Source organism: Elephas maximus, chromosome 15, assembly GCF_024166365.1.
Source record: "Elephas maximus indicus isolate mEleMax1 chromosome 15, mEleMax1 primary haplotype, whole genome shotgun sequence".
Classification (NCBI taxonomy): Eukaryota; Metazoa; Chordata; class Mammalia; order Proboscidea; family Elephantidae; genus Elephas; species Elephas maximus.
The window spans coordinates 10521977-10545146 of record NC_064833.1 but is presented as its reverse complement, the minus strand read 5'-3'; the positions used below and the strand labels follow the sequence as shown (position 1 = coordinate 10545146).

General features: G+C 49.7%; 1 protein-coding gene across 3 annotated transcripts in view; it reads right to left on the bottom strand.

The window, feature by feature from the left end:
• Nucleotides 1–1392: 1392 nt before the first annotated feature.
• NDRG1 (N-myc downstream regulated 1) overlaps nt 1393–23170 on the bottom strand; it is a 56816-nt gene continuing 35038 nt past the window's right edge. For all 3 annotated transcript variants that reach the window (XM_049854074.1, XM_049854073.1, XM_049854072.1), the window contains 10 exons: nt 22512–22572; nt 20943–21029; nt 17932–17988; nt 14335–14438; nt 12790–12846; nt 11797–11848; nt 9525–9572; nt 8484–8519; nt 7312–7363; nt 1393–3308 (listed from right to left, as the gene is read on the bottom strand). In XM_049854074.1, the coding sequence (XP_049710031.1) occupies nt 3097–3308; nt 7312–7363; nt 8484–8519; nt 9525–9572; nt 11797–11848; nt 12790–12846; nt 14335–14438; nt 17932–17988; nt 20943–21029; nt 22512–22572 (766 nt within the window). In that variant the 3' untranslated portion in view covers nt 1393–3096. The remainder of the gene's footprint in view (nt 3309–7311; nt 7364–8483; nt 8520–9524; nt 9573–11796; nt 11849–12789; nt 12847–14334; nt 14439–17931; nt 17989–20942; nt 21030–22511; nt 22573–23170) is intronic.

Here is a 23170-nt window from a genome sequence, read left to right as displayed (position 1 = left end):
GGCAGAACGCACTGTCTACATACGGTCGTGCACGCAAATACCTGAAGCAGCTCACTTCTTCTGCAAAGCCTGAGCTCTGGGGAGCTAACCTAGGCAGACCCAGTGGGTCTCAGCGACTGTCCCCACTTCCTTAAAGTGATGTGCACACCCAGTGCTCTGGTGATCGCTTGCTAGCTCCTCCACCATGCCCTTTATCAGACACAGAGAGGGCACCCCTATGTTTATCGAATAAATGTGCTCTTCCCTGCTACCTCTAAACCAGGGTTTCTGCCTGGGGCACACAGACCCTCAGGGGATCTGCAGATAGAATTCAGGGGTCATGAACTTGAATGAGAACAACACATCTTTGTCTTTACTGACCTCTAGCTGAAATTTAGCATTTCCTTCTAGCTAAACGTAGGCAACAAACCCCAGTAAGATCACCAGCTGAAATCACAGATATTTTTCTTTTCATCACAGTTGTGGCAGGTTTCTCAGGGTATCATGTATGCTCCTCATCGCTCTGAAATAACCATGATGATGAGATTGGCCTTTAGACCTACTTAAGTCATGAATAAAGAAGCACATGTTACTATGTCACAATTTTAACATTTTGATAATTATATGATGAGGAGCCCTGGTGGTGCAATGGTTAAGCGCTCGGCCACTAACCAAAAGGTCAGCAGCTCTAACCCACCAAAGGCTCTGCGGGAGAAAAGACCTGGCAATCTGCTCCTGTAAAGATTACAGCCTTAGAAATCCATGGGGCAGTTCTACTGTGTCATACGGAGTCACTATGAGTCAGAATCAACTCAACAGCACACAGCAACAACAACAGGTTTGTTATTACTATTTTTTTTTTAACCCCCTTGGCTGCTAAGAGGTTGAAAGGTCAAGTCTACTCAGAGGCACTTCAGAAGAAAGGCCTGGTGATCTACTTCTGAAAAATCAGCCATTGAAAACCCCGTGGAGCACAGTTCTGCTCTGACACCCATGGGATCGCCAGGAGTCAGAGTCAGCTTGAGGGCGACTGGGTTTTGCAGCAGGAATCCCTGCTGGCATAGTGGTTAAGAGCTACGGCTGCTAACCAAAAGATCAGCAGTTCGAATCCACCAGGCACTCCTTGGAAACCCTATGGGGCAGTTCTACTCTGTCCTATAGGGTCGCTATGAGTCGGAATCCACTCAACGACAACGGGTCTTTGTGGACTAGAAGATTTAAGGTAACACACGCAGCTTGTATTATATTTCTGTTGAACAGCTCTGCTCTTAGGCGAAGGGGTCCAAGTGGTGGAGGATGCATGGCAGGGACCCCAGGTATCAAGGACTGGCGAGCCCTCATTGAAAGACCTGTCCCTGTACCTTGATGTCTCATGCACCATCCCCTCAGCTACAGGAAAAAGACACAAGCCACTGCAAAGTTACAAATTTATTGGTCTGGAAATAAATACAAATATCTCATTAAGAAACTCCTCTGCAAAGTCTTTCACACGATAGCTTCCTGTCTTGATTCAGCCACTCTTGCCTTGTCCCCAGCCTTTCTGCACAAGGTCAGAGGAAGCCTCCAAGGTGGTAGGTGGCAGGTAAGCTGAGTCACTGCCTCTCAGCTACCTAGAAGGCTCGACTGCTTCCTTCTATCAACTCAGGGGTCCTGGAAGTCACCAGGCCCCAGAGGCTGAGTCACAGTGTTCACTGCACTCTGATCAAACTTCCCCTAAGTAAATCCAAGGTTAGCCGGAATGAAACTCAAAATGCAGTAGTATGGGAACTTGACAGCGACGCTGACGACGCCCAGTCAGTAGGGCCGCCCCATTCAGCGAAAGGAGGTTAGCTGGGCAGGGAAGAGGGGGAGGCAGAGGAGAGGGAAGGAAAGCCCCACAGAACATATATTCTAGCATCCTTACATTGTCTCAGCCACCACTCCCCACATAAACCCCACCCGCTCAAGAGCAAACAGTTCTAAGATAGAGCAATGTCACCAGGTCTGCACAGGCTGCCCTCGAGTCCAGGTTATACTCCAGTTGTCACAGGTTGGAAGCTGGACTGGACTCGATTACACGAGATTCCCGGGAACCAGGGTTGGAGCCCCTGAAATGACAACTTCACCGACTACATCACAACCAAAAGGAGCCCTCGCATCTAGTCACCCAAAACACCGCCCCCCACCCCAATACTATCACCCTCCCTTTTCCCGGCATTTAAAAACATCACAGCCAGTACAGCTGATGGGCATGTATTCCCCCACTTAGGAGAATGCATCTACAAGTCTATATGGTCTTCCCCACGAATGAAAACAATCACACGCTTGGGGTGGGGTGGGGGCTATAGAAGGGGGGTAGGTGGCAGAGCTAAAGTCTTAAAATCATGACACTGACTCTTTGCCAAGACTGTCTCTTTGTCAAGCCAGGCGATTTCCTCGTCCACTTTAGCTACACATTAAAAGGGTGCCAGAAAAACAGGCTCCAAGGCTTCAGCATTAAAGAGTGTCCATACACACAACTTAATAAAAATCTATCGCTTGACGTTCACTACGTAGGTTTGTTTTTCCAAATAATCTGTAGCCTCGACATAAATTCCATCTTTTTTTCCCCCTTCCTGTTTTGCCTAGTTAAAAGCGCTACCCACAATTCACTGCTCTCCCCCTTCCCAAATCCGAAAGGGGTTTTGTTTCCAGAAACGGGGTCAGTTTTTTTTTTTTTTTTTTTAGTTGGAGAGGAAAGAGGAAGTGGGTGGGCTGGCCTTCTGACAAAGTGCCTGTTTGCAGCAGGATACTCCGGGCACCCCAGGCTTGGGTTTATGAAGTGTTGACTGCTACGTTTCTTGTTTTTGGCAGTTTTGTGTCTCTGAGGGAGGGCAGGAGGGTGGCCACCAGGCCACTGGTTAATAAAAACAGAACCACTGAGATGCCTCTTTTTCTTTGGTCCACCCCTGCCCCCGCCCGCGTCAGAAAGACTCACCCCAAACCCATCTAACTTTGTCATCACCAGAGCTCACTCTTGGAAAATAAGCTTTGGATTAATGCCAAGTTATGTGCGCATGGCTGGCAGTGGGGAGGGAAGGACCGGAGGGGAGGGGGCTGCTACAGATCCAAGTCCAGGGACGGAGGCCACAAGGCTGCCTAGCAGGACACCTCCATGGACTTGGGCCCAGTGCTGTTCCCAGTGGCGCTGGAGCTGGGAATGATGTCGAGACGGGCACCTTCGCTGGTGTGAGAGCGACTGCGGGCACCTTCGCTGGTGTGGGAGCGGCTGCGGGAGCCCTCCAGGGAGGTGACACTGGACCCCGAGGCCGTGCGGGACCGCATCAGGCGGGTCATGCTGGCGGAGGGCACTGGGGAGAGAGACACAGCTGGTTAGGGGGTGGGAGACAGCATCCAGGTTGGGAGGGGGCTGCATGTCCTGCACACGGTGACCCATGATGCCTGTTCTGTGCTAGACCCTGGCCAAACACACTCCGTGTTCCATTCCCATCCCATAGCTATGAGCTGCTGGGCAACCTGTTGTCCCTGCGTTCATCCACAGAGGTGGAAGGTGAGGCTCAGACAGGGTAATGGAGTTATGATCACACAGTAAGTGACTTTAACCCAGATCTGGATTTGAACTCCAACTCCATCACTGACTTAATACAGTCAGTTCTCACTATTCATAGTGCTTGGTGATCTGCTTACAAAAGGTCACAGCCTTGAAAACCCTGTGGAGCAGTTGTACTCTACACCTGGGGTTGCCTTGAGTTGGAATTGACTTGACGGCAACTAACAACATGTTCTAAAAAGTCACTGCAAACACTGAATTAGCAGATATGGAACTACTGCTCTAGGGGAAATACAGGGCTAGGTTCCTGTGAGCCTCTGGTCACAACATTTTCACCAACCAATCAATACATAATCTTCTTTTATGTGTGTTTCTGTTCAGAGGCACCTTATTTAATACACATCTTGTTGATTCATTAACACTGAACTCATGGCCAACAGCACCATAACTCATGCCTGAGTGAAGTTTACCTAACACAGGTGTTCTCTCTGTAAAGAACATCACAGCCTTCTTGCCTTTAGGAATGTTAGACAGTACTTCAGCACTACACTTGGAGGCTTTCAACAGTGAAATCACCAACAAAAAAGGCAAAGGACAGGCAGAAATAGAGCGTGGCCAGCACACTTGTTGACAGTCTGAGAGCTGAAATAAGAAGGCAGAACGACACCTGTTCAACCTCAACTGGGAATGTGTATGTTGGGCAACTCAAATTTTTTGCCCTTCTGCCCATATCCACACATAACCATGAAAGTGCCCTGAGTATTGATTTGGGGGTTACAGTGAATTTACAAATACGGAGTCCACAAGTAACATGGATCAACAGTAGCTGTGTGACTTTGGAAGTGTCCCTTTTTGAGCCCCCACTTTCTCCATCTGTACAATGGGGATATTAACACCAATTCCTCTATTGTTAGCACTTCTGTTTTGCCACTACCCCACACTGTCAGCGACCGCTGGAGTGGGGAAGACATTTGAGCTCAGCTGGCTGACCCCTGCATGTCACAGGTGAGGAAATTAAGGACCTACAGCGCATTTGTGGCAGAGCTGTGAGTTGTCTCTCTCTTCCCCAGAGAAGCTCATCAGCTCCCAGCCAGCAAGGCTCCGGACCTTCCCCAAGACTTAAAACACTCTTGCACATAACAGGTGGCCAGAAAAGTAGAATGGGGATAGAATAGCCTACCCTACCTATACTGGGTTGAATAGTGTGACCCCCAACATTCTTGTCCACCTGGAACCTCAGTATGTGACCTTATTTGGAAACAGGGTCTTTGCAGTTGTCATTACTTAAATGAATATGAAGTCATACTCGAGGGGGGCAAAGCCCTAATCCAATGACTAGCATTCTTATGGGACAGGAAACAGAGACACACAAGGAGAACACCATGTGAAGACCCAGGCAGTGTTGTATCTATAAGCCACAGAAAACTAAGCATTGCCAGTGACCACAGAAGCCAGTAGAGGCAAGGAAGTATCCTCCTCCAGAGCCTTTGGAGATAGCATGGCCCTGCTGATGCCTTGATTTCAAACTTCTAGCCTCCAGAGCTCTGAGATAACAGATTTCTGTTGTTTTAAGTCACCCAGGTTGTGGTCATTTGTTACAGTAGCCACAGGAAGCTAATACACCACTCAGCTGAAGTGTTGCTGAGAAGGCCACAATGAATAAGGAACTTCACAGCATGAGGCAGCTGACAAATACAGATGAGCATGAAGGGTTACTTCATTCATTCAGCAGGCATATGGTTTGGCCTTTTGTGGCTGACAACCACAAAGAGAATTAATCCCTCCTTAAGGAGCTGATTATTGGATGTGCAAATAATTGGGGTCAATCCGTGATCTGTCCTTCATATACTCTCTCTGAGCCCTATTTCTGGACCTGGAATACAGAGCTTTACTAGTCCCCTGGGCTATGGCAATTAGAATTGCATACTAGATGTCACGCATGCAAAGGTCTAGTCAGGCCTGGCCCGCCATACTGAGTAGGTGCTCAATAAATCATTACTTTCTCTCTCTTGGTTAAGGAGCCCTGGTGGTGCACTGGTCAAGTGCTCACCTGCTAACTGAAAGTTCAGGGGTATGAACCTACCAGCTGTCCAGAGGAGAAAAATGTGGCAGTCTGCCCTGTAAAGATTACAGCATCGGTAACCCTATGGGCAGTTCTACTCTGTCCTATAGGGTCCCTATGAGTCAGAATCAACTCGATGGCAATGAGTCAATGGGTTATCTCTTAGTTCGTGCCTTTGGAAGTATAGCTTTTCCTGCTGTCTCCTCATAACCTGCAGGACGCTTTGGATTTCTGGAAATAGAAGCTTATTTGAGGGGAAAAAAACAAGGCCTGGCCTTCACCTCCTTTCTCCCCAGAATATACTTTCAAAGCAGAAATCCAAAACCATAGCAGGTCCAAGAGAAATGCACTGCGATTCACGCCCTGCAAGGTCAACAAGGCTGTCCAGTGGCTTTCTCCAGTTACTGCCTGGGCCGGTGCTCTTGGCCCACAGGGAAGGCACTACAAAGGTGGGAGGCCCACAGGGAAACGTGCTCTGTTGGAAGAGGGCACCTTGGGTCACGGATCCTGCTTGAGGCATGGAAAGCAGGCTCACCCCTTCCCTGGTCCAGCCTTGCTGGAAACTAGATGTGGCTGAGGCCAATCTGAGGCCTGTGGTTGGTTTAGCAAACATGCCCGTTACTGTTTTAAATAAAAACAAACAAAAAATAATAAAAAAAATAAAAGAGATTGGAAGTCCAAAGGCTGCCTAGTTAAGATAAAAAAAAAAAAATTTTTTTTTTTTTTTCCAAGCAGTAGAAAGAAAGGACCAAAGCAGAGATGTCCGTGCTGGAACCAGCATCGATTGTGGCTGCTATTCAACATCGAGGTTCAGATTTGACGTTGTCTGTACCACTGACTTGCTAGCAACGGGCTTTTGGTTGGTCCTAAGCATGGGACACCATTTCTGAGAAAAGGCTGTTTGTATCTAACTAAAGAATAAACTCTAGCCACAAGGCAAGAAGTGGCAAGTTGGTGAATTCTACTTACCCTTAGATTCCCAAATCTAATGATTTAACCCCCTTATGATAGGTCTTAAATATAGGCAACTTTATCGCCCACTCACACGGAGCTTTCAAAGATCTTTCACAGATCCCACTCTACTCCCTGTTCAATCTCTGAAAGCCCAGTTTCCTCACTTGAAAAATGAGGATAAGAATATCTCATTAGATTATTGTGATGGTTAAATGAGAAAAGATAGAGGGTTTATTAATACCCTTTCATCATCGCCATTATTATGACCACTACCATCATCACCATCATCACCGTCACCGCCACCACCATAATCATTATCACCACCATCACCATCACCATCATCGTCACCATCATTACCACCACCATCATCATCAGCACCACCATCATGACTACCATCCTCCTCATTGTCACTACAACTGGTATTCTCTTAAGAAAGCACGTAATCAAACTTAAAAATATTTCCACTGTTTGTCTGCTTGTTGACTTCTTGGTGCTTGAAGAGATAGCCCTCAACTAAACCTAAAAAATTCCCTGATGTGAGACAACTTCTGCTCAACACTGGAGGATAAAGGGGCCATTATGGTGCAAAACAGAGTCTAGATTCTCTAGGCTGCTGCTCACCCCCCACACACCGGAATGGTTCTTCCGCTGCCCTGCCCAGTTTGCAAAGAGCTGAGGCTGGCCAAGGCGATAAAAAGGGCTCATCCAAATCTGACTCAAAGCATGGCATTGCCAACTCCCACACCTGCCCCTTGGCCCACTGCCTGCTGGCCAGTGCCATACTTACTGTATCCCATGCCCTGCACGAAGTACTTGAAGGCTTCAGCAAGCTTGGCTGGCTGCAAGAGGAAGGGAGGGGAAGCTCCGTTAGTCCCTGGAGGCCTAGATCACTGATGACCACATGCAACCACGCCTGTGGTCACCTTCATTAGAGAGCCTGGCCCAAGACATTCCACTAATGTCTCTACTTCTGTGCTGAGTTCTGGAATAAAATGCTGTAGCAGGAAGGGGCCCAGAGCAGAGATCTGAGATTCACTATCCACTGATGCAAAGAGAGGTCTGCTTCTCTGGCTGCCCTGAGCACCATTCAGCTTTTCTTCAGACCACCAAGTGAACCTCAAAAAGAAGCTGGCGTCTGCTGGAACAGTCCAGCTGCTAAGCACGGTACTGCGTCCAGCTCCGCCTCTGAGCCATCATCCCTCATTGCAGCACTCAGAGCCAAGACTCCCCAGTTCCAGGGAGGGCCGGAGCTCCCTGGAGGGTTATCATACTTGGAGGACAGAGATATGCACACACAGCTAGACAAGGCCACCTCCCACGCTGGCTCAGCTGTAATTTATTGAGGAACCTTGGGATTAGAGGGTCTCGGAAGTCCCTTTCAGGACTGGACGAACAAAAGAAAGACAGGGTAGGATTCGGTGAAAAAGAAAATTTCACATAATGGTACATTTTAAAATAGAGTACACCACTGCAATGACATAAAATTATAATATAGTCCAAAAGTGAATGTGTTCGTTGGGCTGGTGGGGGATGAGAGGGTCTATTACTGTGCAGCAAAGCAGGGCATTTATCGGGAAGTTCACACGTGCCTGCGCATTTGTCGGTATGGTCGCACGTGCACGCGCACGCCCACACACTCTGTTTTCACCCCCCCTTCCCTCTGCTTTGGGGAGCCCGTGGCTGCAGCAGAAGCCTGGGGCGTGGGCCATGTGGGACGACAGCGTGAACGCGGGCTTTGGGATCCACTACTGCTAAGCCGTGTCCACGTGGACAAGTCCCAGAAGCCGGGAAGTCCAGTGGCATCTACTGCACAGGGAAGGTCGAGTCAGTCCGCAAGGGCGAACGGCTTTTACAAAAGGTCATCTGTCCACAAACTGCCATCGGATGTCATAGTGACCCGGGGACACGCCTGCCCCCGCGGGGTGGTGGCAGGTACTGGAGGTGACAGCAGCAACCCACCTGGGAAATCTGCGGGAGGCCGCCACAGTCCGCCATCTAGGAGAGAGGGAGCTGGTCAGTGCCCACGCCGCGGAGCCAGCCGGGCCCCGGCGCCGCGAGCCAGCTCCGAAGGGCGCCAGCCTGTCCCTGCCCCGCCCGCGATGTGCCCCGCGGAGAGGTGTGCTATGGGGGAACCCCCCAGCCCTTCCCGGCAAGGCTGCTGCTGCTCTTGTCTACCCTCTGTTGCAGCATCTGCCTGTGTCTTCCTGGAAGCAATTACTTTTAACTTATGATGCGCCAGGCACTGGTGAGAGGGAAGAAGCCTGCAGCCATCCTAAGCCCCGCGGAGAAGGTCGAGGTCAGATCCTGAGGTTAGCCTCAGGGTCATGCTAACCTGGGGCAGTTCTCAGCCCGATGAAAACTAAATGACCAGACCCTAGAACTTTAACACCAGGAGGCAGGTTCAGAGAGCCGGGTGGTGAGTAGCGGAGTCTAGAATCAGCCTGAAGTGGGTTCTAATCCTGGCTCAGACATAAAATTGGCCACCTGACCTTAGACGGGTCACTTGCCCTGTGTTGTGAGTTGAACTGTGTCCCCCCAAAAGATATGTTGACTTGCTAACCCCCCGCACCTGTGGTGGTGACCTATAAAATCAAGTTAAAATGAGGTCATACTGGATTAGGATGGGCCCTGTCCAATGATTGGTGTCCTAACTTCTAAGGGAGAAATTTGGACACAGAGACACAGAAGAAGAACAATGGTGACAACGGAGGTCTCTCTGTGTCTCATCTCCTCTCTTATAAAGGACACCACTGTGACTGGGTTAGGACACACCCTACTCCTTGTGGTCTGGGGATTTTTGGGGTCCCAGAGAGGGGTCGTCTCACCCTGGCAGCCTCAGATTACCAACCTGTGCCCAATATATGTTTGTGAGGAAATAAATTAAGTAAATTACTTCTGTGGTTTCTGACCACCAGCGTTGCCTCAACCAGAGACAATTCTGCAGAAAACATGGGGGTTTATAAGATAGAAAAAATGCAAAGTGCCATTCTTTCCCTGTACCTTGAGAAGCGTGGTCTTCGTTGGGTCTAGTTTAGAGTTGCACTCCACCTGTACAAGGGAAGGAATAGAAAACATGTTCATTTTCTACCCGGAGCCAAAGTCACAACCTTTTCCCTTCCCTGCCGCTCCGCACCATTGTCAGAAACGCTAATATTCCTATTGGTATAGAAGAAGGAGTGTGGGCTTTGGGATCAAACAGATGTGAGTTAAGTCCCAGCCCTGCCTTCACTAGCTCTGTGACCTTAGACAAGGGACTTGTTTAGAGTCTGTTTCCTCGTCAATAAAATGGAGATTTGTCTTTTTTAAAGGGTTGTTACAAAGATTAGCTAAAATGTTGAAGGTGCTCCAGAATTATCTGCTAAATGAATGGCCTTGTTTAACCATCTGTTGCTGGTGATTCTACAGGATCAACCTCCCCAGTTTCATCAACTCTTCTTCATATGGAATCAGAGCCACCAAGCTGATTTCTCTCTTCATTTTGTCAATGGTTGTCTCGACAAAAAAAAAAAAAAGGACAGAACACTTGTATGTAACCTGTTCAAAGTTGCTTATCACCTTCCTTGATAAGAACAATATATCTCTATTGATGCATCCTGTGATTATGTCCACTGGGTCACCCCACAAGAAACTCATGGTTCATTAAGACAGCCCACATCTTTACCTCACAAACATCTGCAAACCCTACTCTGCAGCCCACTGCACATGGCACTCCATCACCCTACGACTCTGGCCAACAGCCCTAAGTCTCCTGTTGCCCCAGCTGTGGGGATATCGGAAGCAGAGAGTCCTCCCTTTGCCTCCACAATACTGCAGGTGAAAATTAAGGGGTGAAATGAGCCAGAAAGCCTTCCCCAAGCCCCACTCCCCAGGTGCCTCTGTTCCCCTGCCAAATGACCAGGTACTAGCTGGATCTGAAAGGCCCACCTGATCCCCAAATGCGAGGAGGGCCCCGTAGACCGGAAGCCAAGTGACAAACACAGACATATAAACAAGCCAACGGGAAGCAGATTGCCAGTGAGGGGCTTGGGAGAGAAGATAGAGGGCCTATTGCCAAGCAACCAGGACTGACAGTCACCAGGGAAGGAAGCTGGTAGCTGGGCCCTCTGCCCAAAGGCCAATATGGCATTTCAAAGATGTCACCTGGCCTAGTGGGGGCAGAGGGGGGACGGAGGTGGACAGAGGAATGGGTTACTCCACCCAGAATCAACCCAACTTGGGCTGTTGAACTAAGCAGACATCAAAGCTCAGGCCTCAGTTCTCGGTCCTCACATCCCTCATCTCAGGGAGACACAGCTCTCTTTTAAGGGCTGCCCAGGGCCCACTTCCTGCCCAGTGCCCATCCCCACCTCATCACGGCTAGGCTCACTCCCTGTCCCAGAAGGAATGGGGTGAGAGGGCGGGGTGTGGCCCTTAGAAGCCTCTGAAAAGAGACCTTCACAAACCATAACCCCCCAGGCAGGTGTTCACCTGGATGCCTCGGTTCCCCTCCAACAGACCCTCCCCTCCTGCCTCAGGCACAGGGGAGGCAGATCTGAGCCAGGAGCCCCACACACCGATGAGGGAGTGGATGGCCATAATGGAGGCAGGGCATGGGGAAGAGAGCCCTCGTTGGGAGCCCCTCAGGGACCCCATAGCATCTCGCCTCTGCTCTTGAGCCACTCATTACCTCCCTGAGCCTCAGTTAATGCCAATCTCACAGGGCGTCTACAAAACATCTGGAGCAACATCTGGCTCAAGGAGCTGGACCACAGACGAAGGTCCCTTTGCTTCCTTCCCAGAGAGAAGGCATTTTGAATCTCACTCAGAACTAATCATTAACCTAAATAGATACGAAACTACAGACTAACTCTCATTAAGCGGTTCCTACTTTATCTTATTAAATCCCTCCATAAGCCCTTGGCGGTAAGTGGGAAACTCATTTTCAGAACAGGAAGTGGAAAGGATCAGAGAGGCTGGGACCTTGGCCAGGGTCATCCGGTTGCTAAGGGACAGGTGGGGTGGAAACAGTTGAAGACTCCAAACCCATGGGCCCTTCCTGCTGGAAAAACTGCCCCAAATGTTCTGTTGTGTTCTTGTACCATCTTCCCCCAGCCCCCCTCTGTTTTGGTGGAGAGTTTAGTCTCCACTTCTGGGCTCTTCCAAGCACAGAGCATGCTCCCCACTCTCAGACCACGTGTGCTGGTAGTTCACAGGGGAGAAAACAGGAGAGACTGCAAGGAAGCCACCAGAGCAGTGGAACTCCTAGCTCAACAACAGCTTGATTTCTACGTACCACAGCATCCACGGCAGGAGAACTGTCCCCAACCACCAACAACGCAGGGCACCTGGGGGTAGGGGGAGAAGGGTGGAGAATTAATTAGCATGAGGTTCATTTCAAGATTCTCACACTCTCGGACCTACCAGGATGGGGACAGGATTATAAAAACGTTCATTTTGATTTCTGCATTCCCCAGTACCCTTTCCTCTTTTTGTCACCCTCCCTCCATCCTCTGCTTTGCTCTTGGGAGAAGATGGCTGGTAGTTATTTATACTTTAGTATAAGTTAAGCATTTCTTTACCCTGATGCTTTTTATTTTAAAGCCACTCTCTCTTCAAAGAAGGATGAGAAAGACTTTGCTGGTAATCAAGACCACAGACAAGAATGGCACAACTGACAATAGAAATGGCGTGTAAAAAGGTATAGATGTCAAACAACATGGCGCACTCAGAGAACAATGAAAAGACGCAGCTGTTACTGGTGAATCACAGTTAGTTGTGTCTATGACTGTCTTCTCCTCCTAGATTTATAGAGCACTTTAGGGTGGGTCCTGTGTCTTATTCATCTCTAGGCTCTGTGAAGCTAAGCCTAACACAACATTTGACATGGGTGAGATTAAAGGCTCCAACCTAGGTAATGGGGACATCCTAGGGATTCAAGTCTTCCATACAAGCAGAAGACCGGGCAGACCGGGTCATGCTCAAAGCCATACCAGGAGTGTGGCAACTCCACCATACTCAGAAAAAAGGACCTGCTAGCAATGGAGCCCTGGTGGCACAGTGGTTAAGAGCTCAGATGCTAACCAAAAAGTTGGCAGTTTGAATCCACCAGCCACTCGCTGGAAATCCTATGGGGCAGTTCTACTCTGTCCTTTAGGGTTGCTATGAGTTAGAATCGACTTGACAGCAATGGGTTTGGTTTTGGTTTCTGCAACTCAACTACAAGCATGACTAACTGGACAGTGGGCTGCCCTGACTGTACCTGGGGAGGGAGAGAAAAGCAACTCACTGTAGGGTGACAGTGTGGGCTCCCGGCATGGGCCGCTCGATCTCCAGGTCCCGCCGGCTACGGCAACAAGATGTGTTGTTAGCATCAGTAGACCTTCCCTTGGAGGAAGTCCCCAGCTCCCCTCCCCAACCCACCCCGCTCAAGCCCCGGGGGACCCGCCATTAGCCATTGTGGCCAAGCACCACCATCCCCAATGTGTGCGAGGTCATACAGCTTTTTCCCAATGCCCCAGCCTCTTGGTGTCCATAGAAGTGATTACAGGGACAGCAGCTTCACTGTCCCCTAAAAGGAACAGCCTCCTAAATGGTCTCCCAGCTTCCACTCTCGTCTGTTCCCCACCCTTCCCCCAAACCCAAGTCCTCTTTCTATATAGTAGCCAAAATGATCTCTTTACAGTTCCAACCTGGTCGCTTACTCCTCGTTTCAAACCCTCCGATGGTGCCCCATTGTACTAGTGTAACTCCAGTGTGGCTGGACCCAGCCCAGCGCCTGCCCCACGCCCCTGCAGGCAGGCTCTGTAGCCTCTCGCCGCCCTGCAGCACCCAGCATGGGAAGATCCTGCCCAGCTCACAGTCTGGGGCCAGAGAGGCTGAATTCAAACAGTACTGTGTGACCTTGGGCAGAATTCTGAACCTCTCTGGGCATTAGCTAGCACCCTTGCCGTGGATTCAGGCGTTTGGGGCTTTGGTGGTTGTTGCTAGTCCCTTTCATGTCCACACTGCCCACCCAACAGCCTGCTTGACTCCAGTTCTCGGTGTCTGCTAAGTGAATGAGCCCCTGAGCCTCGGCTTCTTCAGCTACCAGAGAGACCACTAGAAAACTACTGGTCTCCCCCACACAGAGATGCTGTGAGAATTGTAGAGAAAATGATACTACATTTCATTACAAACACGAATGGGCTTCAGGAAGTGAAGCTACTAATATTTTAGGGGAGACAAATCTCGTGAGGCTCATCCTGTCCCCTTTTTGGAGGCATGGCAGAGCTGGCTTATCAGGCTGAGCAAGCTCATGGAAGATTCCAGAGCCCCGGTTACACCCATGGGGCTGAGCTGCCCGCTTCTCGGGCTGAGCTCCACACAAGGACCTAGTCATTGTTGAGAGGGCTACCCCTTTGCTGAAGGCTGTGTTAAGGTCCTACTCGCCCCTGGAATGCCCATCCCACTCACCTCCTGGAAGCCTCCCCGGATTCCTCCCATCCTCCCAGAGTGCTTTGTGCTTTCTCAGCTCTTCTGACATCTGACCTTTCACAGTGGTCAGCCGTGCACAAACGCATTTATCTCTCAGTCCCTTGAGTGTGTGACTATGTCCCACTCACGCTCGCGTCCCCAGTGGCCTGGAGTAGGGGCTTAGCTCCTCATCAAGTGCTCAAAATCCCAGGAGACATCAAATGATTCTCGGGGCACCCCCGTCCTATTAATTCATTAGCTCGAATTCAGGGGCTGATCTTTTGCTAATTTTATCATCCTTCCCTCCTTGGGCCTGTGTTCCAGCCATCTCAAAGAAGCCTGGTACATGGCAGCCTTGTGGCCAAGTGACAGCCGGTACCTGTTGTAGGCATTGATGAACAGGTGGAGGTTGGTGGGGTTCATGTCGTTCACGATGTGCTGGCGGTAGGTGTGGACCACCTCCATGTTGTTCTGCATTTCTTCCTGCAGTTGGAGAGGGGGAAACACTCACTGTGCTGTCACCTGGGCCAGGTCATCCAGGTGCAAACTGAAAATAAGAATGCCCAGTCCACAGCCATGAGGGAATCTCCAGGAAAGCAATGCAGGGGTGCGGACAGATGTCTGAACATCAGCTGATAGCAGGAGAGAATGCATACCTGGAAGGGATCGTTACTTCGGGAGTTTTGGTTTGAAATCAATCTACCTGGACCTAGAGGTTGGGTCTATCACTGATATTTCCCTGGGCAAGTCCCATAAACACTGTGAACTTTAACCCGAAAGACCCATTGCTGTCGAGTCAATTCTGACTCATAGCAACCCTATAGGACAGAGCAGAGCTGCTCCATAGGGTTTCCAAGGAGCGGCTGGCGGATTTGAACTGCTGACCTTTTGGTTAGCAGCTGAGATCTTACCCACTGCACCACTGGGGCTACATCTGTGAACTTCACCATAAAAAAAAAAAATAAACCGATTGCTTTCGAGTCGATTCTTACTCATAGTGACCCAACAGGATAGAGTAGAACTGCCAACCTTTTGGTTAGCATCCAAGCTCTTAATCAGTGCACCACCAGGGCTCCTGCCTTAGGTCCCACCAAAAAAAGAGGGGGGAGGGAGGATACACAAAGATGGCTACAATTAAAAACATGGAGAACAACAAGTGTTGGTGAGGATGTGGACACCTTGGAACCCTCGCCCATTTCTGACGAGCCCTGGTGGCACAGTGGTTAAGAGCTCGGCTGCTAACCAAAAAGGCTGGCTGGTCAAATACACCAGCTGCTCCTCGGAAACCCTATGGGACAGTTCTACTCTGTCCTGTGGGGTTGCTGTGAGTCAGAATCGACCCCATGGCAATGAGTTGGGTCCATTTCTGGTAAGACTGTGAAATGACACAGCTTTTGGGGAAAACAATTTAGAGGTTCCTCAAAAAGATTAACATAGAACTACCCCCTGACCCAGCAATTCCTCTCCTTGGTAGATACCCAGGGACGAGAGAGAGGGAGAAAAAAGGGAGTCATTGGTTAGGGGGCACTGAGCTTCTGTTAAGAGTGATGGAAAAATGGGGAAATGGATACTGCTGATGGTTACACAACATGATGAACTTCATCAAGGTCACCGAACTATACATGTAAAAAATGTGGAAATGGAAAATGTTCTTTTATACATATATATATATGCACTTAAAACAATTTAAAAAAACAAACAAAAGAAATGGGCTAATAGTAGCTACTTAACCTTGTTGAGGGACTTAACAGAGGCCTTGCACACAAAAGTGCTGGTCAACAGTAAAAATAGGAAGCAAATGTTAGCAATAATTATGTTTTTTTTTTTTTTAATGGAGAGACTTGAAAAGAAGTTTTTCATGCTTGAAAAACAAAACCAACTCATGCCATTGGAAGTTTCCGGAAAGAAGGGCAATCTCAATCCCACCGGGGCCAAGCAGAGCCCTGCAGGAGGTTGGGCAGAGCCTTGCCCTCTCTGCTTCCTTTTGAATGTGATTTGCAACAAACAAAGGAGTTCTGGGCTTGCTCTGTTTCTCATTTGCACATCAGCAGATGCTGGGGGTTCACAAGAGGTCTGATGTGCTCAGTGAATCCAGAGCAGGAGAGAGAGGGAACGCAGCAAGCCCGCGTCAAGCCCAGGCTGTTGTCACAACAGTCTGCAGTCATTTCAGCAACACAAGCTAATTGACTACTAAAAGAAAATCAGGAAAAAATAGTCTGAGGGATCGTGCTGGACTTCCAAACCAAAGCACAATTGCAGCAACTTGGGGGCACCAGGGGACACCACCGCCTGACCGCCAATCTCCAAGGACTTTGGGGTACAAGCAGGCCAGAATTTCACGCTACACTTGACACCCCTCTAAGGAAATACAGATGCTGGTGCTGGTCTTTCCAAATTCCTATCAGCTTCAGATTATATGCTCAGAGCGGAGTAAACACAACATAAAGCATAAAGGAAGCACAAATGAGGAAAGAGGACTGAACCCAGTGGGCACACCTCGCCAACCCTGAAGGGGACTTCTGCTTCCCTGAACTGATGATCACACAGGGCATCGTCAGATGGTCACACTCTGCCATGAAGGAGTAGACGGTGTCATGGTGACCACACACAGCAACAGAGCAGGGCGCCTTGAGCTCAGGCACCTGAGCTGGGGTCAGCCCACAGCAGTTCCCTCCCAGGATGGAGTTACGAAGCAGAGCCATGGGACAGGCTGGCTAGGGGTCAAGGGGACAGGGCTACACGCAGCTAGCGGGCTGCAAAGGGCTTGATTCTACCTGCTCTTGGTGGGCCTAACTCTACAGAACAGCAACTCCCTACAGCTAGGCAGCCTGGGGGGGCACAGAGGGGCAGTGTTTGCAATGGTTACCAGAAGGGACTCTGGAGCCAGCCTTGATAGGGTCAAATCCCAGCCTCACCCATCCGCAGCTGGGAGACCTTATACAAGTCACTTAGCCTCTCTGGTCCCAGTCCCCTCACTTATAAACTGGGGATGAAAACAGGACCAATCACACAGGTCCTAGGTCTGCCGGGTAGAGTCCATGAGTTAATTCTCATAAAGGTCTCACAACAGTGCCCAGCAAACAGCAAGCTCTCTGGCCAGATTTGTTTGGAATCGCCCAGAACTGGAAGCAAGCCAGTGCCCATCAACAGAATGGAAAAATGAATTGTGGTACATCCAGGCGATGGAATACTACTCAGCAATAACAAGGAGTGAGCTACTGACCCGTCACTATGGAGCTCTCGCCGTAATTTCGCCCAGTGAAAGAAGCTGGAAAACAGCCCACGGTATATGGTGCTGCTCATACACAAACAATGGAAGGCTCACTAATCTGCCCTTACAGAAGGCAACCCGGGGATCAAATTGTACCCATTTTAAGTATGTATAGTTTATCGTACCTCAATAAACCTGAAAGCCAAACCTGCCGCCGTTGGTTAAGTCAATTCGGACTCATAGTGACCCTATAGGACAGAGTAGAACTGCCCCATAGGATTTCCAAGGCTGTAAATCTTTACGGAAGCAGACGACACATCTTTCTGCTGCAGAATGGCTGGTGGGTTGGAACTGCTGAACTTTAGGTTAGTAGCTGAGCGCTTTAACCACTGCACCACCAGGACTCCTGTACCTCAATAAACACCAAAAAAACACGTTTGCCGTCGAGTAGATTCCGACTCATAGCAACACTATAGGACAGAGCAGAACTGCCCCATAGGAGCGCCTGGTGGATCCAAACTGCCGACCTTTTGGTTAGCAGCCATAGCTCTTAACCACTACACTGACAGGGTTTCCTGTACCTCAATAGAGCTATTTAAAACTGCAAGGCTGAATGCCTTGATGATGATGGATAAGGAATGCTCATGCGACCCCGTGGGCATCTGCACGGCAGCCCCCAGTCCACTGTGTCCTGTCTCTATCCCCTAAACCTGGCCCAGTGCAATGGCTCAGCATGGACGACAGCACGCCAGGCCCCATACTCACCTTCCCAAACAGGTGAGACACCACCATGTCTGGCAGGGCTTGGGTCCACCCAGAGATCTAGGAGGGGAAAACAGGTGGTTAGAAGCCAGCAGATAAGAGTAGTAAGAGAAGGCCAGCAAAACCCCACTGCCCTCGGGGCAGAGTGGCTGGCCCAGCATTCCCTGCATGGGAACTCATTTACCTGTCCCTGGTCACTGGCTGCACCTGGAGGCCCCGAATGCAGGGCCTGGGTCTCTGTCCAGTCCCTTGATCCCAAGCCCCATGCCCAGGGCTGTACAGCAAACACGTGCCGAATAGAGACCCAAAGTGCTCCTAGCTTTCTCGGCTCCGAAAGCTCACCCAGCACTCAGCAAGGAGGACCCTCATTTCTCAGAAGCCTCACCCACTTCTACTAAACACACACTGAACTCCCCAGCCTGCAACCCAGGATCTGCTTAGTCTCCGGCGATCCCTCCATTTCATCCTCTAGCTTTTCCCCTCAAGCAGTTTCCACTCCCTGAATATGCTGAGGCCACTGAAGACACAGAAGTCACTGAAGACTTTCTTCTCTCTACCTCTTTCCAATGACATTGCTACATATACTGCAGGAGCTCCATAACCTCCAGGTGTACAGCATGACCTCCATAAATGACATGTATACAGCTGGAGCTCCATAAAAGCTAGGTATATATCAGGAGCTCCATAAATGCCAGGTGTACAGCAGGACCTCCTTAAATGATAGGTATACAGCAGCAGCTCTGTAAATTCTAAGTGTACAACAGGACCTCCCTTAATGCTGGGTATTCAGCAGGTGCTCCATAAATGCTGGGTAGCCAGTTGGAGCTCCATAAGTGTGTGCTGCCTGACTTCAGCACTGGGCTGGAACTAGCAGGAGAGAGAAGCTCTGGGCCTGGGAGTCCTCAGCCGGCCCCTGACTGCCACATCCCAGCTGCGTAGCACTGGGCTGTTTGCAGAAGCTCTGGACTTCAGACTTTCCATCTCTAAGGGGGGATGCCAGGAACTTCAGAGACACAAGGCCAAGGTGAGGATTACATAAGGCAACTACACGTGTCCCAGCATCTGACACCAGTGCCCGACACTTGGTAGGCACTTCAAATAGGTTTTCTTTCCCCAAGGCATAAGGTACGGATATTAAAGTCCCCTCTCCAGCATTCTCAGGCTCTACTTCAGCCAGTGGTCCATGTCCCCAGCCCTCCACGTCTGGCTGGGAACAGCTCTCAGGCTGGCTGACTGCGCCGTCCCTGCCGTTGCTGGGAAAGAAACATATATCCAAACCCAGGGAGTCTGTTCTGCTCCTGGGTGTCACGCAGGCAGGAGGAAAGGGCTCCTGAGTTCTGACTGAACATTCAAGGAAGAAATAAGATGAGACTGGCCAGGACTGGGGCAGGGTGGGGCGGAGGCGTGACCCCTGCAAACCCTTCTAACCCCCTGTCCCCTGACAGCCACCCCAAACTTGGCAAAAACACACTTTCAGAATGAGAAGCCAGGAGCACCCCAGCTTGAAAAGCTTTGTTCTGTTTCCATTGGAATGGTTTCCCCTTCTCTTTGGCAAATACTAGGGCCTTTATGAAAAAACAATCAAGGCTTTTAGAAAGATAAACACGGAGCCCCAGGACACCAGCCAGGCTGAGCTTCCTGAGATAGCTAAGGCCCTTCTCCTCCAGGCCACCCATCTGTCTGTCTTCTGAGGAGGCCTATGGCAGGGTTTGTCTGGTCCACCTCTGTAACCCCAGCCCCAGCAGGGTTTGGGTCAAGGCAGGTGTTTGCTGGCTGCTGGGTGGCAGCCTGTCTCCTGCCCAAATAGAGGAGCCGGTGAGTACAGCACGGAGGTGAAGTTCAAGGACCACGGAGTCAATGAGACCTACATGCAGGCTCTGGTTCTCCTAGTCTCTCGCCTGGTGTCACTTGGGATGCCTCCCTTAGCCACTCTGAGCCTCGGTTCCTCATTTGTAAAGGGGTTATAGCAACTCCTACCTCCTGGTGCTCTTGTGAGAACTGACCAAAGTAATGCGTAGGTAGCGAAGTGGAGTAGAAATACCACGCAGTAAGCGATGCATGTGAGCTGATTGTTAGTATCATGGAACTTAACCCTTTAAACCATTGCTGTTGAGTCAATTCCGACTCAAAGCGACCCTATAGGACAGAGTAGAATTACCCCACAGAGTTTCCAAGGAGCACCTGGTGGATTCAAACTGCTGACCTTTTGGTTAGTAGCTGAGCTTTTAGCCACTATGCCACCAAGGCTCTATCACAGAACTCAGGGCACAAAAAAAACGCTGCTGCCAAGTCAGTTCAGACTCATAGTGACCCCATGTGTGTCAGAGTGGATCTGAGCTCTACAGGGTTTTCAGTAGCTAATTTATTGGACATAGATCACCAGGCTTTTCTTCCAAGGCACCTCTGGGTGAACTTGAACCACCAGCCCTTTGGTTAGCAGTCAAGGAAGTTAACCATTTGCACCACCCAGTGTCATACAAACCCAAACCAAACCCGTTACCCTCGAGTCAATTCTGACTCATAGGGACCCTACCGGACAGAGGAGAACTTCCCCAAAGGGTTTCTAAGGAGCGCCTGGTGGATTCTAACCACGACCTTTAAAAAAAAAACCAAGACCTTTGGTAAGTACTAAATAATTTTTTTTCGTTACTATGTGAATTCCAAAGATTAGAGGCTTTTATCTTGTTCCTTGCTTCATCTTTGGCATCTTGGGCAAAGCCCGACACACATTAGTACCCAGCAAATACTTATTGCCCTGAGCTCTGCTTAAGGAAGCTGGCTCAGGTCCCTGTGTCCCAGTGGCATCTCTGACTTAGGCGTCACAGTCCTCCTTAAGTCTTCTGAGTGGCAAACAGCTGGGGAACTGTTTGCTATTCTAAGCAAGGCAGAGGAAAACCTGCTTTCTTTGCTGGGGGTGGAGGGATGGTGGAGGACTGGGGTCAAGAAAGGTCTCTTGGCTCAATAGCTCCTCCAGGCAGAGCCCCCACCCGCCTGGCCCCGGCCCCCAGTCTCACCTTGGAGGCGGCCCAGTCCATCCAGCCTTCTGCACAAGGGTTCACGTTGATGAGAACAAGGCCCTCCACCATCTCGGGGTTGTTCAGCTGCAACGCAAGACACCAGGTGAGACACCTGCGGTCTGGAATACCACTAGCTGTAAAAATCAAACCCAACTCAAGAGAAGAACCCAGAAAGGGCCAGCATGGGATACCAGAGCTGGCTGTCACTGCTCCAGTCTTCCCCCACCCTGAAGAGACTTCAATCCCACCCCTGCAAAACTGGGTTTCCAGCTCAGCAGACACTAGAGTGGGTCCCTGAGAGCATAGAAAGGGCAGGCCATGGGGTGAGTAGAAACTGCTGGTGCTTTGCAGTCTTGCCTTGGCCAAGTGACTTCACCTTGTTGAATCTCAGCTTCCCCAGCTGCCAAATGGGTATAACAAACCGTCTACCCATAAATCAGACAGGACACATACTTAGTGGTAAGAACTCCATTACTTCTGAGATACAGATAGATACATTTTTGTTGCTGTCGTTAGCTGCCATCGAGTCAATTCTGACTCATGGCGCCTCCATGAGTTACAGAGCAGAACTACTCCACAGGGTTTTCTTGATTGTAATCTTAACAGAAGCAGATTGCCAGGTCTTTTCTTTTGCAGTACTGCTCAGTGGGTTCAAACCACCAACCTTTAGGTTAGCAGTTTAGAGCAAACTGCACCACCCAGGGATCTTATAGGTAAATATAGGTATCAGCACAGTGACTATGCGTTTGGTTGCTAATCATAAGATTGGCAGTTTGAATCCACCAGTTGCTCCTTGGAAATCCTATGGGGCAGTTCTACTATGTCCTATAGGGTCACTATGAGTTGGAATTGACTCGGCAGCGACTGGTTTTGGTTTGGATGTAGATAAAGGATACACACACACACACACACACATACCCCAGGTTATATTTAAGATCTTGTTTTTTTACATCTGCTCAGAGTCTGAATGGCCACACCATCCTATATTCGTGTCGGTATTTCTAATCTCTAGCAAAACCCACATAGCTGAATAAAACAAGTATCCTCGTGTTTTTAAGCAATTGCTTAATAAGGATGCAAAGGACCCAGTAGCGCTTGACTTGGGACCACAGTAATGTAAGTGACAACTGTCATGTTGGTACACGTGTGTCTGGTTCTAGTTCAGAATCAGGATCCAAGGTACACTGACTACAATAACCCGAGCAGCTATTACAAAGAATGACTGGTCATAGCAGAAAATTCCAGAACATGAGGACTGTTCACCACAGACTGTGAAGCGAGCATGGCAGATGACTGAGGACTGTGTCTACTGTTATAGTAAAGGAAGAAGAAAGGCTGTACGTACGTGTGTGTGTGTATGTATGTGTGCATGCATACCACACACTCGCACACACACAGTATAGACCTCACACCACAACATTAACCGTGGTTATTCCTTGGGAAATGGAATTACAGGTAGTTTATTTTTCCCTCTGAGCTTTTTGATGTTTTTCCAAGTTTCTTCCTTAAGATTGAATCAATTTCGTTGTTTAAAATGTAATTTAAAAAAAATGCTCATGAACTCACAGCAAATCGAGTTAGGATATAGGCGCCCGCTCCAGTTCCCATGCCAATGACACTCTTCAGCCTGGTGGCAGAAATGAAATCCATGTAACACCAGGAAAGGGCAATGGGAGCCTTAAGAGCCCACTAAAACCTTCCCTTTCCTGGTCTCCAGGGAGCCTCATCTCCCCAGAGTCTGCTCAGGTCTCCCCGAAGATGAATGGCAAGCTAGACTGAGCAGAGCCACGATGCTGTGCCATGCCCTCCGAGGTCTCGGGATGCATCAGGTTCTGGGACTGACAGAGACCGTGACCTTAGAGAGGCACCTCCACCTTTCCTGACTCCCTCCTGGCTGCTGCCGAGGGCTGGAGAGCCTGTCTGACATTCATGGGAAGGCCCATTACAGTGTTGCGTCTTCCCGCTCTTATTTTGGATTCTAAGACTTGGAAGGAATACATTGGGCAGGAACGACAAGGCATTCTTGTCCTCCTCCAGGCTCAGCTAAGAGGAAAATGAGCCCTGGAGGAAAGAGGGCAAAGAGCAGAACGGAGGGCTCAGACGGCCCCATCTACAATGCCCCATTGAAAAGGAAGACAACCAGGAACTGGACTTGAGGAAAGGAGGGGGTAGGTGGAGGGGGTCATTGGGGTGGCTTATCCACTCAGGGAGAAAAGCTGAAGTCA